The sequence below is a fragment of the Ursus americanus genome, chromosome 1 (assembly GCF_024610735.1).
Source record: "Ursus americanus isolate L20-20 chromosome 1, mUrsAme1.1.p, whole genome shotgun sequence".
Lineage (NCBI taxonomy): Eukaryota > Metazoa > Chordata > Mammalia > Carnivora > Ursidae > Ursus > Ursus americanus.
This window is the reverse complement of record NC_142127.1, coordinates 101,005,187-101,023,605: the sequence shown is the minus strand read 5'-3', so window position 1 is coordinate 101,023,605 and position 18,419 is coordinate 101,005,187. Positions and strand designations below refer to the sequence as shown.

Below are 18,419 nucleotides of genomic sequence, written 5' to 3'. Positions count from 1 at the left end.
TTTGTCTCTGTGATCACTTTTTTTAAATCTTTAGTCTTCCCGTTCAAGAATGTAAGTGATCTCCAGGAGCCGCGGGACCGTCCTGTCTTGCCCTGCGTTGTGTCGCCAGCGTCTAAAGCAGCATCTGGCATTTAGTAGTTAGTTGCACCGTAAACAATGGGGAGTGGATGGATGCATGCAAGAATGCAAGAAAGAAAGAAGAAAGTACTGGCCTCTGGGATGCCAGAGCAGGGATACACGATTCCATCTGGGAAGGGTTCCTGGAGAAATGGTGCCTGGGAGAAGAAAAGGGCCAGTAGGAGTTATCCCTGACAGGGGAATTGTGTTCTAGGAGGAAGGACAGACTCTGCAAAGTCCCAGAGGCAAGAAAGAACAAGTGTCAGGAAAAAACGGAAGTCATAGCCTAAAGGGAGGAAAAAACCGAGAAGAGATGAGCCTGGGGAAGGGCAGGTCAGATAGGGCTTTGTAAACCTGATAAAGGGGTTAGACCTGAGTGTAACAGGAAGCCCTTGAGGGATTTTAACCCCCAGGGCGGGGCTGGGTCACAAAGCCGGAGCCTGTGATCCAGGCTTTGAAGTAATCAGGGCAGGTGGCTGCCCTGGGTCATTGGGAGGGGCCGCAGAGATGGAGCAGTGGACTCAGGAGGGGAGTGATATGTAGGTGAGGCAGGAGGCAGAGGTCACAGGGATGAGGCCCAGCGTGCTAGCCAGGACTGCTGGACGATAGTGGGGTAGGTGGAGCCCTTCACTGGAGAGCACAAGAGAGTGCACTTGTTTTTGCTGCCATACAGCTGAGAGGGGCAAATCCTTAGGGGGCTACATGACTGTCCCCTTGCTAGAGACTCGGTGGCCCCTGGCCTGCCTGCCGGTCAGCATGCTCTGGCCCCCACTACTCGGGGTGACACTTTCCAAAGGCAAAACAAGTGAATCCATCTAGCATGGGGACATGGCCAGGGAAATGGACTCACAGCCAGGACAGGGCATAGCAGGGCCTAATGCAGGAGCACTCTGGGACAGGCCCAGAGCCCCTGGTGCATTGCCCAGTGCTATAGCCACGAGCCACATGTGGCTACTTCAGTTTCAGTTTCAATTAATTCAAATTAAATATTCGGTTCCTCAGTCACACCAGACACATTTCAGATGCACAATAGCCATGTGTGGCTCAGCACCTACCACACGGGACAGCCAAATATAGAACATTCCCATCATCACAGTAAATTCTGCAGTGCTTGAGGATAGTGATGGCTCTCCTGTGCTGACCACGGGGCACACACACCAGACACTTGACCAGTGATTCTAATCCTCACAGGAGCCCCACAGGGCAAGCTCGCTGGGCCTGCCCTGGAGATGAAGACGGCAGCCAGACGTTCAGATACATACCTCTCCCAAGGAGTGTTAGAGACAGGGTTTGGGCCTGAACCATATGACTCCAAAGTTCTTGATGCTTCTAGGCTAGCCTTCCCAGGAAGCTGAGCCTGAAGGAGCTTATAGGAAGCAAGAGGAGAGAAGGGCCTGGCCTGTTATGGGCTGAATTGTGCCCCCCACCCACCCCAACATTCACATGTTGAAGCCCTAATTATCCTTCGGATGTTATTCCTAACATCAGAACTTGACCCTGTTTGGAGATGGGGCCTTTAAAGAGGTAATCAAGTTAAAATGAGGCCACTAGGACGGGCCGTAATCCAGTATGACTGGTGTCCTTATAAGAAGTAGAAATGTGGACACAGGCTCAGTGGTAAGAACATGTGAAGAGATAGAGACACCACCTACAATCCAAGGAGAGAGGCCTCAGAAGAAACTGATTCTGCCAACCTTGATTTCAGACTTCTGGCCTCCAGACCCCGGTCTGTAGTCCTTTGTGATGACAGCCAGAGCCAACTAATATGGGCACTGGGGAGAGCCTGTCCCGCATCCCCAGGGAGGTTGGTTGTTTTGTAACAATTAATTACAAATAGTGTGACACGGAAGTGCAAAACGGGGGGGAACTAAGAGTTAATTCTGTCAAGGGTGTCCGGAGGCTATCTAGAAGAGGGGTGACCCCAGCAGGGTTTGGAGATTTGAGTAGAAAGGTGAGGGGTTGGAGGGAATTTTCCAGGAAAACACAACAAGGCAAGAGACTCCCAGGCAAGTTTGCTGCTGAGCGGAGGGGGAGGGGAGGAGGGGGCTAGGAGGGTGCGCAGCTGTGGCTGGACCCAGAGCACCACCTGTGCTATTCTCAGGAGCAAGGACTGCATCATTGGGCACGGGGGCCACTGAAGCGTGTTTAAAGCAGAGGAACCAATGTATCTGGACAGAGAATGATCCAGAGGAAAAAAGACTAGAAACAGAGAGGGCATTAAAAAGCAATTCATCGGGGGCACCTGGGTGGCTCAGTCGTTAACCGTCTGCCTTTGGCTCAGGGTGTGATTCGGCGTTCTGGGATCGAGCCCCACATCAGGCTCCTCTGCTGGGAGCCTGCTTCTTCCTCTCCCACTCCCCCTGCTTGTGTTCCCTCTCTCGCTGGCTGACTCTATCTCTGTCAAATAAATACATAAAATATTTAAAAAAAACTGAGTTAGAGGTGCTTGGGTGAGCTGTCGCCTACACCCAACAGACGCTCAGGGGACATCTGAGCTCTAGAATCCATTTGAGAGGCAAAAAGCCAGAGACATGAACGTGAGTTGACAGGCAGCAGCTATGGCTGGACGGGAGTATATTGTAATCATGAAAAAGTCCTATAAGTTGTCCCAGCCAAGGGGAGCCTAAGGAGATGTGACAACTAAATGTCATGTAGGATCCTGGAACATAAAAAGGACATTCGCTAAAAACTAAGGAAACCTGAATAAAGAACGGGCTTTAGTTTAATAATAACCTGTCACTATGGATTCATTAAGCGTGGTAGATGTGCGATCCCAACGTGAGATGCTCGTAGCAAGGGAAACTGGGTGTGGAGGAGTTCACGGTCCTAACTGTGCAACTCTTCTGTAACTCTCAAACTACTTGAAAGTAAAAAGTGTATTTTCTAAAAGAGCATTAGGCTCATTAAGAATCGTATTTTGTTCCTAAATCGGAGAATCCTAACTCTGGCATACTTCCTGTGATGAGCAGAGAAGCCTTTCTGTTCTGTGACTGCCGGGCGCTGTTCCCTTGGAGATCTCCCCCGAAGTGGCTTGCCTGGAAGAGCACATTCCCTCCGGTGCCTCTTTATGGAATGAGTCACGCTGTGAATCATCTCTAACAATGTGCGCCTCCCTGAGTTTACCCCACCTTAAGGGCATATCAAGGTGGCAGTAATAACACACTTCACATCCAACCTAATCCTTCTCGACTTGTCAACGCAGAAGTGCATGCACCTCCTGTCAAAAAAACCCCACTTCCCGTTAGAATGCATGATGCGCTTCGACACATGGGAATAAACTTATTTTACCCCAAACCCGGGTTATGATTGACATTTGGAGCGGGACATTTCTTCACTGCGTGTGACCTATCATTTCCCTGGCCCCAGGCATTGTGACAACCAAAAAGCACCCCCATTACATTTCCAAACATCCCAATTGGGGTCCCCACCCACTGCATCCCCCCAAGGATTAGTGAGGTAAACCATGAAGACAGTGGCCTTAAATGGGGAGGGGAGCGATGGGAAGTGTTACAGGGAGAGGAAAACAGACTCTCTGAGAGGAAGTTAACTAGCAACACACGTAATAAAATTGTAGCTTACTAAATACACACACACACACACACACACACACACACACACACACACACGAGTACAAGTAAACTGGGGAAATCGGAAGCAGATGGGTGGACCGTACCAGTGTCCATGTCCTTTGTGATAGCATGCCACAGTTTTGCAAGATGTTACCCTTGGGGAAAATACAGGATCTCTTTGTATTGTTTCTTACAACTGCATTCGAATCTACAATTATCTCCATAACATTTCGATTTAAAAAAAGAACTTAAGGGCAGCCATTGCTGAGTCAGGAGTGCTAACCTCCCCCTCCGAGCCCCCAAAGTCTCAGCATCAGAAGGTGAACAAAGGGCTGATGATAGATTCAGGGAAACCAGAGTTCAGGTCTTGATTCTTACTGGCACCGGCTGTGTGACCTTGGGTAAGGTGCATAACATCTCTGAACTGTACTTTCCTCATCTAACAAACGGCTGTGACAGGCCCCACTTACAAGCGTGGCTCTCATGACAAGATACAAGAGGTAAAGTGCCTTTAGCACAAGGCAGGTGCTTGGTAAGTATGATCCCTCCTCTCCAGCCCTCCAGTTGCTGGTTGCAGAACTTCGTCCCACGTTCCCAGCCACCACTCTCTCTGTGTAGCACTCTCAACTCTTCCAATGCACCTACCCGGGAACCCATGGGCCACACATCTGACCTGCACACGAACATCCAGCATCCTGACAACACGCCGGCAGACAGGTGAGCGAGCGCAGGCCCAGCCCAGGCAAGGTTCCACATCCCATTCGGAGCAGCGGGCTGCTTGCTTCCTGCTCCCACCCGCTCACCCTCCCCAGGGTGACCAGCTGCAGGCTATATTCTAGCCAGCACCTGGAAGTCTGTGAGCTGGGCGTTTTGGTACCAAAATAACCTGGAGGGCAAGGGCCGTTCGGACCTCTGGTGCAGCGGATTGGCCTTCCAGCTCTTTCACTCCACCTCTAACCCACACTGTTCCAAAGGTCAGGCCCATTAACGTTCACCCTGACTTAGGATGTCCTGGGGTCAAGCAATGCAGGAACCAACGGGCTGGTCCTCTCACCAGGCACTGCCCAGCGGACTCCCAGGTGCCCGCTTGCCCAGGATCTCCGGCGGGAGCCAACCACAGCTGGCCTGCGCGCTTGGGCGGAAACAGAGGAAGGGCTTCGATCCCCAGAGCAGCCTGCCTGCCGCCCTGATCCTTCCTGAGTCGCCTGAGAGGGGGCCTAAGCTGGAGTGGGGCTGTTCCTTGGAAACGGAGAAAACACAAAGGAGAAATTGTGTCTGACCCTGCAAACCCACAGGTCAAAGGCCCAGTATTATTATTATTATTACTATTATTAGTCCTTCTCCAGAAATGAATCCTCATCCTTGTGTCAGAATGCTTCAAACTCCACACCTTGTTTTTTGTGTGTGGGATCCTGTCCAAGGTTCCCAAGTGGAGCCTCCAGCCTAACTCCCAGTCCCCAGGACACAAGCCAGCCTGGAATCCTGCTGAACCACCCCAGATGTTGGTGCCTTCGTGTGCACGGAGCCCATGCTGCTGTCCAGCTCTCTGCCATTGCTCGTGGTCCCGGAGACCTGACCCCAAGTGTCCACCCTGCCCATGTCCCCTCCCATTCACCCTCCTACCTTCTGTGAGGGGTGACCTGCTGCACACCCCTTTGTTCCTACTCCCCTGAAACATAGTCCAGAGCCTACACTTTCCCCTGAGCGCCTCTATGGCCTTTGGTAGCAGCTCCCAAGACTGGGGTGTACCATGGGCCAGAAAGGGGACTTTAAAGGACAGGGCCCTGGTGCCACCTCCGTCATCCCATCTCCCCTTCAACTCCACCTTCCCCCCCACCACACACATACCCAATCTCAGTGAAGACACTCTAACCGAGAAGCCCCCTCTTCTAGCACAAACTGTTCCTAGGGCTGGGTGCTGCCATCACTGGCCACAGGGCATTGATCTACCTGACCAAAGCTGCGCCAGCCAGATTCTCCTGCTCAGGACCTGCCCACTGGAACCAGAGACCCCGAAACTGAGGGCATCCAGTGCGGGGCCACCATTCCGCGAGGATGGCTGCCCAGAGGGCGGGACCCTGAGGCCCTGGGCAGCCCCGGGAGCTTCGGATCCCTGCCCACCTCAGGAGTGGCTACTCAGATTCTTCCTTTAATTCCATTCTCTGAGCCCCTCCAAGGTCCTCCCAGTGCACTCCCTCCCTGTTTCCCTTAAACTAGCCAAATCTGATTTCATTGCTTGCTTTCAAGAGAGACTTAACCAACAACTCAGAGCTCAAAGAGGGACTTGGTTAAATTAGTGATGAAGAGTGTTTTGGCCACATTTGTCCTTTGCCCTGTTTATCTCAGGAAGCCCTGGGGGGGCCATGGAGCTAGGATCGGTCAGGTCATTAGAAACACTGTCTCCCCCTTGCCCTCATATGTTTCCAGGGAAGCAGTTTACCCCAGGACCCCTGGCGAAAGCCCTGGGCACACCAGGCTCCACCAGTGAGCACACCAAACGGGACATCTTCCCACCTCCATGAGCCAGCACTGAGCCGGTCTGGCTCCCTTTCTAGATGCTGCCCTCCCCCACCTGAGACACAGAACCCTGATGGCTGCAGCTTCCTCGTCAGTGACATCACCCTGCCCCCTCAACAAGCCAGCCCGAATCAGATCGAATCAGATCGCAGCACAACGAACTTTATTTCTGTGAGGAAGACTCACACTTTGGCATTTAGCGTAACTAAAGGGCTAACTGTGGAGCGTGGCTCATCGTGCTGTGAACTACCCCGCTTCCCAGCGCCTTCTTCACTCATCCCCGGCCTCCCGGTCTTTCTTCCCGTCCTCAGTGTCTCCCGAGTCTTTCAGATTTTGGCGAGCAAACTCCTCGAAAACCAAATTTTCATCCTGAAAACTAAAACAGAACGAAGAACATTTTGATCATGACACGCTCTTGGAAGCCCGCAGCTCCAGCAAAGCAAGATCCTTGGTCTTCCCTTTGCAACAGAGGAAGCGATCAAGATTTTCCGACAGGATGCGGCATGGGACCAAGCCGTTCTCCTCACAGCTTTTCATGTAAAATCTCTTTAGCAAACACGAAGAAGAGAAAATGAAGGAACCCACAGAGCAGACACACATGCCAAGCAAAACCAAGTGTGTGCGTGTGTGCACATGCAGGTGTGTGTGCAAGCCAGAGGACTGGGGAGCAGAAGGAGAAACCAGAGCCTGGGGATGTGTTCAGAGCATGCAGTGTGTACAAAAAGACCCCAAAGCCGGTTTGTGCCCGGGGAGGAAGGCACGGAACACAGGGAAACTCAGGGCAGTGGCTCACCTTCCCTTTGCCAGAGCTGTAAGCATGGAATAAAGGAGAGAGAGGGAGAATCATCAGCATAAATTATTTCTTTTCTTCTGAGAGAGACAGAGAGAAAGAACGCACGTGAGCAGGGGGAGGGGCAGAGAAAGGGAAAGGATCTCACGCAGGCTCCATGTCCAGCATGGTGCCCAATGTGGGGCTTGATCTCACGACCCTGAGATCACGACCTGGGCTGAAATCAAGAGTCAGAGGCTTAACCAACTGAGCCACGCCGGTGCCCCCAACAGCATAAATTCTGTGTGATAGCTGCACCTGGAAAATGTCTTCCTTATTTTGGTGACTTTATAGTTGGAGGGGAAAGAAGCCTAGATACGCGCATTTCACAACAACTGCATGTACTCCCTGCCTCTTTGCCTTTTCCAGCTGCCAGAGAGGCTTTCTCCCTGCACATCGGCACCCCGGCCTCCTTTACAGAACACATCGCCCTCACCTCCCCAACCACAACAAGCCATACCCCCACATCTGGGATGCTCTCTCTTTTCAAAGCGTTTTTCCCTTCGTGTCCTTTGGACTCCATCTAGAGCAGAGTCCCAGGTGCGGTGATGACCCACCCTCCGGGCCCATCTCACACCTTCAGGCCCGGCTCACAAGGGGCGAGTCCTGGGACTGGATGTCTAACCAGCACCTCCCATGGCTGGGGGGCGCACTCAAACTGGTGAACCATTCCCGGGTCCCTCAGGGCTTGGTCTCTGTTCACACGGTGATCATCTTGTTGTTGTCGTTGGGTTATATTTTCAGGTATGTTTTGCAGCCCCTGATTAACTGCTATTCATCTGAGTGGTTCTTTGTCGTTGTCCGTGTGTTCCTTTAGCTTTCTGCCCCCCGAGTGAAGTCCTGTAGCCCTCAGTGGTGAGCCAGCAGGAGCTGAGTGAACAGCTCCAGAGGGTTTTTCGGAAGCACCACAGTGATGGAGAGCCTCGGCTCTCATCTCTCAGGCGCTGGGAGGGAAGTGTCTGTGCAGGCTGCTAACCACAGGAGACCAACGGAGAGTCCCCCTGGCAGGAACCATCCTGGGCCCCCACGTGCTAGCATAATTACACTACCTGGGACCACAAGCCTGAAAGAGAATCAAATCAACACCTGCATTCCATTGTAGATGCCCTTGAGAGCAGATAATAAAAACTTGGTAGCATTTCTGTGGTGCTTACTATTCGGTATAAATTACTCGGCCCCAGGCCCTGGCTGAGCTTCTTAGCGACAGCTTAGCCCTGTTTCTGCTTAGTCTACCTATCTAGGCTCAGGGCCAGGAACCAGGCAAGTAAGATGTGAGCACTCCTGTGAATGAAAGTCCTATGACTCCAATCTCAGGAACTCAGAATTTTGAGCCCACGGGGTGATCTGTCCTTTCTCCCTGAAATCTCACAGGACAAAAGATCCTCATTTAGTCTTGACATTGCAGTATGTTCAGTGGAAGGGCCATCACGCCTGGACATGAAAATGTCATACCCAGAAAAGGAAGAGCCCCACTTCCCCCAAGTTAAGGCAAAAAGTCTGTTCACAGCTCCAGGAAACAGTCTGGCATAAATGATGGCATCGCCTCAGGTCATAGTTTTAAAATATTCTTTTAAAATGTCCTTGAAAGGGACAGAATGCATCTCAATCTCACATAGTTAAAAAATAGTATCTGAATGATACCAGCAGATACGAATAAGAAAAATGTGGTCAGACTACTTTTTCCCCAAAGTACACTGACTATTTGCATCCAGAATATTTGGAAAAATACTTTGAGACAAACCCAAAATGAATAGGGGGGCTCATTCTAGTGTTTAAAGGCCATTTCATGGGGCACCTGGGTGGCTCAGTCAGTGAAACATCTGCCTTCGGCTCAGGTCATGATCCCAGGGTCCTGGGATCGAGCCCTGTGTCGGGCTCCCTGCCCAGCGGGGAGTCTGCTTCTCCCTTGCCCTCTGCCCCTCCTCCCTGCTTGTGTTTTCTCTCTCTCTCTCTCTCTCAAATAAATAAATAAATAAATAATCTTAAAGGCCATTTCATGATCAAGATACAAAAAGCTATAATGTATAAGAAAAATAAATCTTGCTTGTTTATACAATTTTTTTTTTTAATAATCTCAGTGCCCAACATGGGGCTCAAATTCATGGCCCTGTGATCAAGAGTTGTGAGCTCTTCCAATTAAACCAGCCAAGTGTCCCGTTTACGGCACTTTTACTTGAAATATTCTTTGTTACTATACCTATAGAGGGTTCTCTTTCACACGGGTCCATTTTCCTTTCCTGCCAACAAAGCAGCTTAACGTTAACACAGAGGAGAATTTTCCCCCAGAATTTCTAGGATTACACCATATTTTTTTTGCTGCTCCATTTACTTTCTTAAAAAGAGCCATATCAGAGCACCTAGGTGGCTCAGTCAGTTGAGCACCCGACTCTTGATTTCAGCTCAGGTCCTGGTCTCGGGGTCGTGAGATTGAGCCCCACATGGGGCTCCACGCTCAGCACAGAGTCTGCTTGTCCCTGTCCCTCTGTTCCTCCCCTTGCTCTCTCTCTCTCTCTCAAATAAATAAAAATCTTTAAAAATACATATTTAAAAGCCATATCGAGCTCTAATTCTATATACCACACAATTTACCCACTGACATGCACAGTCCAGTGGTTCTTACTATATTCGCAGAGTTGTACAACTATCGCTCCATTTACTGCAGACATCCACACAAGAGCCAATGGATTTGCAATTCAAAGGATCCAAGGCGTCAAGAACCCGGCGTGACCTTTTTTCCTAGTATTTTCTGTACTCTCATCACAATCCCCACTGCCAAAAATACTCATCTTGTGAATGCCTGTTAATGTTTCCAAATGAAACGCAAAAGCCTCAGCCTCGCATATGTATCTTTCACCTAAATTTTCTTTAAATCTCGATCCAGTTCTATTCCCATCAGTGCTTCTGCTTGTAAGTCATCCTTGATAAAACCCCACAAGAGAGTCCATGTCCAAGAGCAGGGATGCTCTGTCGTCCACGTGATAACTGGAAGTGGACAGGCTGTGGCTCGCGGATGAGGAGATGAACACTCTTCTGTGGCCTGGCCCCGAGCCACCGTGGGGGTGATAAGCACCTGGCAATGTCCACCGGGGCTGTGGTCAGGAACGACCAGCAATGAATAAATAAGAAATCTGCAAGTAGTAAATGACTCGAGAAAGCCAAGACAGCGCGTGACTGACCTGGGTCCTCGGGCTGGGGGTGCATGAGGCGGAAAGGCACCTCAGTGGCCACTTCACTGGAAAAAAGAGAATGCAGATGGGTGAGAACACACACGGGATTATAAAGCACACAGAACAGAGTGGGGGCTGCAGAGATTCCAAGTTGGACGAGGATTCAGCGAGATTAAAAACAAAACAAACCAGAAATCAGGAAGTGGTCAAGGAGGAATTTTAAGTGTATTCCCCGCAATGTGGTCCAGAAACTTCACTTCGGCATGGCGGAGACAGCTAGGTTTTGTAGGCTCCCCTTCCTCCTGGTTATTAGGTCCAGTGATGTGCTACGGTGGGTAAAGGAGAGGTGAAATCCCAGAGAAAGGATAGTTTTGGGGGAAAAACCTTGCCAAAATGTACACGACTTTTTATGTGTTCGCTCTGAGTCAACAGTCACCTAGTCGCTTGCTAGAGAGGAGAAATGAGCAGCGCCCGCCAAATTCCAGAAGCTGAAGGGCTTCGGGGTGACTTGGAATTTATACAAAAGAAGGAAGGAAAGGGGTCAGGAAGGAGAACAGAGGACAAATCTGGACCAAGGAAGAACGGAAAGGAAGGAGTGAAAAAGCAAGGGTCTCTCCTTGCTTCACCCAGGACCCACCACCTCCTACCCCAACGTTACGGCTTTGGTCAAAGCACATCTGTCTACAAGGTGACTGCGGTCAGACCCCAGCACAGATGGGCTCTGGGTTCCGTGTGAGGGAAGGAGACGGTAAGAGCCAGGATGAAGGAGTCCCAAAGGTCAGCGCATACCTCGAACATGGCTTCAGGCCTCATGCTTTGGGCACGATTTGAAAAAGGTAGCCATTACTAGTCACAACAGCAGAACGGTGGAAACAACCCAAATGTCCACCAGCTGCTGGATGGAGAACCCAAATGTGGTCTGTCCACACCATGGAATACTACTCAGCCATAGAAAGGAATGAAGTATTAACACAGGCTAAAACACGGATGGACCCCGAAAACGTGATGCTCAATGAAAGAAGCCTGTCACCCAAGGACAGATACCGCCCGATTCCTTTCATGAAATATCCAGAAGAGGCAAATCCATAGAGATAGAAAGCTTAGTGGTGGCCAGGGACCAGGAAAAGGGGGAACGGCAAAGACCACTTAATAGGTATGGCTATGGTTTCCTTTTGCGGTGGTAAAAATACGAAGGAGCCAAAGAGCAGTGACTGTTGCACAACATTTTAAATGTCCTTGATGCCACGGCATCGTACATTTTAAAATGGTCCAGGTGGTAAGCTTCATGTTATATACACACAGACACTCAGACACACAGACACAATGGCAGCTGCCTGGAGCATGCCAGTTTTCTGAGCGTATGTGTGTGTGTGTGTGTGTGTCCTTGCCCAGGGGAGGTTCAGCTACGGTCCCGAGGAAACATCCCCAGCCTCACAGCGATTAGGCAACATTCACACAATGCCTCCGGAAGGCAGTGGGCCTCATTTCATAACACCTCTGAGCATAACTGCCACCAAACCAGGTTTCACCATGACTATCTTGAACCCCAGACTGGTTCCCTGTGATATCCCGAGAATCAAACAGGGAAGGAAGGTGATGAGGCTTACCTGGAGGTGAGCTCTCCCAGGAAGCTAGGAAACAAAAGCAAACAGGGCTGGTGAGTGTTCCAATGGTAGCACGACCTTATTTCCCATTATTCAGAGGTGGGCGTGTCCCAGGCACACTCCGCACTCAAGGCTTACAGGATCTTCGCAATCCCCTAATATTCAACTTGACTCTTCCTCTCTACTTGTGATATCATCTCTTTCTCAAGTGGTTTAGCTGAAAAGAGGAATCACTTAGGTCTAAGCCCTGATGTTCAAGAACAAACCACAAGGTCTTTGTGGAATACCTGCTATTTACTTATCTTGACTACTAAAAGAAACTACCGTTTTAGATCCTCTCGGAGAAAATCAAAGGTAATGCCACGCACTTTGAAAAACACTACAACTACAAAACTGGGGTACCACGATTTGTGAAATCAACCCACGCACTACTTTCTTGCCCCGGGCAAAACTGGGGGAACTCTTTACTGACTTAGAATCACAGAATGCATGCATGGACTTGCCTTTGATGGTTTGTCAAGGTAAAAGGCCAGACCCTTTGGCAATGGGATTTGAAAGAAAAATGAGAATTCAAGTTCTTTCCCTCCTACCATGCAAAAATGAAGATCTACGGAGAATTCGTTCGGCAGCTGCCATTCTTTACTGAAGGGCAACGTAGCACTAAATGGATTTCCCTTTTTTGCATGTCAGCTTCCACCACGTGAGCAGGCACTTCCGCCAAGCAGAACTTGGCAGAGTTTGCTCCTTCTACTTTTTTCCACGTGATGTCAGATGAAACAGAATCAACCACAAGACAAATAGAATCTCTCCCAAAATCTACTTGGTCATCCATAGAAAGTGTAGATCTTTCTTCCTTGCTGGCTCCCAATCATTCAGGGAAGGAAGAGTTCAGACGGGGCGAGGCCAAGACAGAGCCCACCGCGTTGGCTCTTGGACACTCACCCTGACACCGTGAGCTTCACCTTGATATGGTAAGACACCAGGATGCCCAGGACAGTCCGGTCTATGCCCTCCTTTATTCTGCTCAAACAGAAAGGAAAAGTGGAAGATTGCAGAGGAGCAGCAGAAAGCAAAGATTGGATGAGCAAACCCCTCACCTCTAGACAAGCCTATTATAATGGGAGCATCTTCTTAAGGAACTGGTGAATTCAACCAAGCTGTCAAAATCCTAGAACTTTCCATAGTCAGGGAAGGGGGTTCCTTTCCTGCATGGTAGCTTGGCATTTCCCCCCTTGGAAGTTCAGAGGGCAGAGTGTGCTTCCTGGTTCTTCCTGCTGTCTCCACTGATGTTCATCCACCTGCCTGTGAGCCAGAAACACACCCCTCCAACCCCGAGCCGTCCTCCTTGGCTCTTCCCTCTGCCCCACCTGCCAACCCTGGCCAACCACTGAGTCCTCCATAGGCTATTCCTATTATCTCAGTAACCTACCTCCTATAGGCCCAGCCCCTTCCCTGAGCTCTCAGCCACTCTGCAGCCAGAGAGCTCTCCCAGGGTCAAGCCTCAGCATGGCCTGGCAGGCAATCTGTGAGCTGGCCTTTGCCTGCCTTTGCCACCTCACGCCCTGCTATGCCCCAGGGTCTCCCATGCGCCAGCCTTGGCACACACCGGCCTGGAATGCCCTCCTCCTCTGCTCTCTAAGACCTCAAGTTGAAGCTGACCCTCCTTTGTGAAGCCTTCCTGGCCACCTGCCATCAGCATGGGTCTCCCTCCTTTGTGCTCTGGCCCCAGCACCCAGCATCTTGTTGAAGTGAATGAACACAAGTGAATGAGGCCATTGCCTGTGTCCCCAAAGAGGGTGCAGTCTAACTTTCCCCCATAAAAACTGCCCTTCCAGGTTCTACTAACAGGTGCTGAGCTCCCACTGTCTGACAGGCACTGTGCTGGGCGTTATAACACATTATTATCTCATATGCCATCCGTTGCCAGGACATTAAGTATTTCAGGACGCCCAGTCACAGGAGTTAAGGTCTGAAAAACATCATGACACAATAGCTACAACAATGTGAGTGACAATAGACAACACGGCCAAGAAAGCTGAAGGCTTGAGGCAGAAGGCAGGGCATGATTGTGTTAAGAGGTCTGAGAAAGGTCTGAGAGTATGGGTCAGGTTCTGGGCCCAAGGACCCCAGCCCAGGGATCCCTTTCATGGGAGACACCTTGGACATTGCTCCCAGGGCCACAATGCCCTCCAGAGACTCCATCGGCTCCTTAGTGCCTGGAGCTCCTTATGGAGGGCAAATGCCTTTATCTAGAATCCTGGGATGTGGTCACTCAGTCGAGAGAGGTTGACACCAAAGGGGACTAAAAGGGGATGCAAGCCTGAGACCCCACCCTGTTCCTAGGATTGACTGTCTGACTTATACCGCACGGGGTCCAAACAGCTGGGGGGAGAATGTGCTTCATCTCATGCCTGAGAATACCCTGCAGGCCTCCCCTCCGCCATCTTCCTTGAATGGGAGAATCTCTCCACACCCGCCACTCGCTCACTCTCTCAATCTCTCTCTCTCTCTCACAAACACACGCGCACACACACACACACACACACACACAAAGATAGGCTAATCCGGGTTCTGCTGTGGTTGTCACTTTCCAGGGCCCTGGAAGGCAGCCCTGAAGCTGGGGGTGAAGGAGGGACTCGGGGTTAGGAGTGGCCTTTGCTCTGTCGTTAACCGACAAGGACACCTTAGTCAAGCCTCTCCTTCTGGCTGAACTTCGATTTCCTCATTCATAAAATGAGTATAAATTTGCCTTCCTCACAAAAGTGTGGAAGACTTACATGGTTGTGAAAGAGTCCACAAACCATACAGCGCTTTTACAAACGAGTTGTGCCACTGTTGGGGTCTCGAGGGCCACACCCTGGAATAAACCAATCCAGTGTCAGCGTACCTGCCAGTCGCTCTCCCAGAGCTTCACCAAAGTGCCTTAGAATCGAACAGACCAACTTGGCAAATTATCCTCAAAAAATTCTTTGACTCCCATGATTCCGCCTCCTGCCAAATGTTTGCTGACCCCACTCTTGTCTCGGAGAACATGTGCTGCTGAGCTCTGCGGTCATGGAGGTCAAACAGGAGACCCTCTTCCCAATGGCATCCCCTTGCAGGTGGCCTACTGGGCCCACGGAGGGAACCCCAGGGCATCACACGGGGGATGGCAGGGAGTGGGCCTCGAGCTCTCCCCCAAACACTCAGCGCTCACCAACCAACATGCTCCGGGAACGGAAGCCTCGAAGGATGGCTAGAAGTGGCAGTGGATAGTTGACCTTGAAGCCTCCCTCCGGTTTGTGCTAGATCTGCTGGCGAAATCCAGCCAGTGGTTCTTTGAGTTGGGGTCAGCAGAGCAGTGCTTAGTTCATTGAAATTTAATTGACATCTGTAGCTATCATGACCTCCTGTTCTTTACCTTTCCTGGTAGAAATGAATAAATGACGTTTCCATCATGCATGCAGCCACCTGCATTACTCAGTTTATTTTCTTTTTTAATTTTTATTTGTTAAGTAGGCTCCATGCCCAACGTGGGGCTCAAACTCATGACCCCGAGATCATGAGTTGTGTGCTCTACTGACTGGGCCAGCCAGGCGCCCCTGCATTACTCAGTTTCTGTGCTTAGGGCACTACACTAGCTAATGATATTTTTAGAAGGTAATGGCTGACATTTCTAGAGCGCTCACTGTGTACCCAGCACCACATTTTACATGGATTGTCTCCCATAATCCTTATAAACATGAGAAAAGGCAGCACCCCACTGAACAGACGGGAAGACTGAGGTTCTGAGGCAGCCCAAATAATCTGCCCAGGGCAGCCCAGACGGTAAGCAGTGCAGCCGGGGTTTGGCAGGAGACTGCCCCCAGAGCCCACTGCTGTAACCACCACGTCGCACCAGGGGAGGGAGCATGGGCCCTGCTTGGGCCACTGAGTCTGCCCTCTGCACCTGGAGTGACAGCCGTCAGGCTCCATGTGAGCCCGTGAGCCCGGGGGTGAGACGAGAGGGGAACACACCAGCACTACCTCTGCGTGAGTCTTGGGGGCCTGTCTCCTGAGCTACAAGGACTCACATCGTGCTGGAGGCGAGGTTCGTGTCCTCGTGCTTGATCTTCCCATCCAGGGCGATGCCCCTTCTTTCACGGTTGTTGGCCAACAAGGGCACCAGGGTCAGCGTCGTGGTCAGAGTGCTGTTTGGTGGCACTTTTTCTCTGTAGGAAGAAACACAGAGAGGATATTTGGCTAACTATTTTTAGGGCCATAAAGCCACCATCAGTCCCATGAGACCCTATCTGCCATCAAGCACTTTCCAGGATCCAAGTTCCCTGTGACTCACAGGGAAGGTGGTTCAGATTATCTGTGCACTTGCCTTAGGAGAAATATTAGTGACATCCCAAAACAGGCTGGCAGCAAGTCCCTCGTCTTCCTCTGAGTCACTGAAAATCTAGAGTATTCTGTGGGGCTAAATGAGACTGACGAACACAAGGGTCAGGGACCACAGCAGTCTCCTCCTAAGATTTCGCACCCATGCCATGGGCTGCAGGCCATCTGGCCAGGGCCAGCAAGAAGCCTCAGCTGGACGTCGCCTGTCAGCAAGAGCTGGCTATCGGGAGGATCAGGCTGCTGAGGAGGACGCGGTGGGGCCCTCTGTGAGCCATGCGGACCGGGCTGGTTTGGTTCAAGGCACACATGCTCTGTCTTTCCCAGCTCTGCCCTGTCACTGGGTCACTGGTCAGGTGGTAGGTGTCAGCCTCTGACAGGCACAGGGAACCCGTGCCAAACTGTGGGTCTGCAGGTCGGGGATGGAGCTGGGGACACAGCGGCGAGGGTTTCTCCAACTCGGGAACCTCCCTGGCTCCTGGGGGCTCCAGAGGTGGCCTGCCATTCACTGCACCCTGCCACCACACCTGCGCCCAGAGCCGTCCACGCCAGCCGGCTGCCAGTGTCAACACACCCCACACATCCTCCCTCCTTGTACCCAGGCAGGAGAAGGCAGGGAGTGGCCCTAAAAACACGGCCCAGGAGTCAGCCCCAGGGTCCCGGGAGCCCCAGGGTTTGGGGACAATGACTCAGGTTCTGCAGCCTTCTGAGCGCCTTCTAGTCTGAGACCTGTGAGCACGATCTAGCTCAGCTTTCAGACTCACTGCTTCCCACCCTTGGGGGGACCCTCCAATGGTCGCCAGCGTCCTGGGAATCATTTGGTCCAAAATGCATCAAATTACTGAAAAGAAGTCCAGATAATAGGCTCTCTGAGGGAAAACCTCAGCTAGGGACCATTTTCTCCTTTCATCATTGAGCATATGCCAGAAGGTGAGCCAGGGAGACCCGGGACCCGAGGACGTGTGAGGCTGCACCTGCAGGGAGAACAGACCCCCGCCAGCAGCACCAAGCGAGCAGCCGATGAGCTACGGCTCCTTCCTGCCTCCCTCCCCTCTGGACCTATATTTAAACTTGGGTCCAGATCTGCTTTGAGTAATAGTTTATTCCAAAATTGTCTTTTAAAGTTTACGTCATGTTCTCTTGCTGACTCAGTTTGTCTTTCCTCACCGGCCCCCTTCCTGTAGCTCAGCAGCGTACAACGGTGCTGGGACACATCAGTGAGACAAAGAGGAAAAGACCTGCCCGAGCGACCCTCTCTGGGGGAGGCGTCACCCCCAGTAACCTGTGTGTGAATGAAAAGCATGCAGCAAGACCAGGCAGGTCTCTGGCTGCAGCGGGAAGATCCCATCATCACAGGATGCTCCTCTGCTTTCGAGTCTAATGAAGGGAGAGAAAAGGTTCATGACGCCGGGCTCAGAACTGACATATCATCGGACTCTGGCTGTCATGGTACCACATTTTCAAATTGAGCTGAAGATCAAAAGACAGAGAACCCTCGCCTGGGCTTGCCTTCTCCGGGAGGCAGAAATCGTATCAAATTCCTATGGACTTATTCCAAGGAGCAAGAGAAAGTTCTAGCTGTTCCCACTGTGACATTCCAATCTTTATTTCTCTCCTTTCCATCATTCCTTGTGAGTGAGATCTCTGGGAACTCTTATGAATGAGAACAGAACTGAGATGCTAACTTTCTTTGCAGCCCTTGAAGTGAGAAAAGGGGAAGGAAAGGAAGCATTCTACTCCCCTCTTCAGGATGAGTGAAAGGGGAACTTGACAAGGAAGCCTGAGCCACCCAAGAAATAGAAACCCAAGCAGCTACTCACTGTGTTTCCTCCTGGGCCACCGGCTTGGTGTAATAATCACTCGAGTAGAGAACCACGTTGGCCACTTGTTCCACTGCAAAGGGGGGACAGGGGTGGGTGATTCGACGTGGGGTCCTCCATGCATGGGCATGGCGCCTGCCAGGGCCGCGGTGGGTCTTCCCTCTCTAATGCTGTTGGAGTGCACTTCTCAGGCTTGGCTTTAAGGCTGGGGTTTCTGAGTTCTGTCCCCAAACCACTCCTGTTCACCAATAACCTGCTCTGTGGCAGCTCGCACCCATGAGCCAGACTCCCTAAAACTGCACCTCCTAGGAGACCCCTCTCCGCTGAGCCCACGGCGAACCTACCCCTGGGTATCCTTCCAAGTGTACCGGGACTCACCATTTGTGCTTTCTCTAAACCCACGCCCCTTCCAACACTATCTTATTTAATGAGCACCT

At 51.2% G+C, this 18,419-nt stretch overlaps 1 protein-coding gene across 3 annotated transcripts in view; it reads right to left on the bottom strand.

The window, feature by feature from the left end:
- Nucleotides 1–6,349: 6,349 nt before the first annotated feature.
- SAG (S-antigen visual arrestin) overlaps nucleotides 6,350–18,419 on the bottom strand; it is a 28,907-nt gene continuing 16,837 nt past the window's right edge. The window contains exons 9-15 of one of the 3 annotated variants that reach the window (XM_045794095.2): nucleotides 17,983–18,055; nucleotides 15,856–15,993; nucleotides 12,746–12,823; nucleotides 11,807–11,830; nucleotides 10,209–10,264; nucleotides 6,997–7,012; nucleotides 6,350–6,579 (exon numbers count right to left, since the gene is read on the bottom strand). In XM_045794095.2, the coding sequence (XP_045650051.1) occupies nucleotides 6,474–6,579; nucleotides 6,997–7,012; nucleotides 10,209–10,264; nucleotides 11,807–11,830; nucleotides 12,746–12,823; nucleotides 15,856–15,993; nucleotides 17,983–18,055 (491 nt within the window). In that variant the 3' untranslated portion in view covers nucleotides 6,350–6,473. The remainder of the gene's footprint in view (nucleotides 6,580–6,996; nucleotides 7,013–10,208; nucleotides 10,265–11,806; nucleotides 11,831–12,745; nucleotides 12,824–15,855; nucleotides 15,994–17,982; nucleotides 18,056–18,419) is intronic. The other 2 variants (XM_087864435.1, XM_087864436.1) reach the window with 2 other exon arrangements.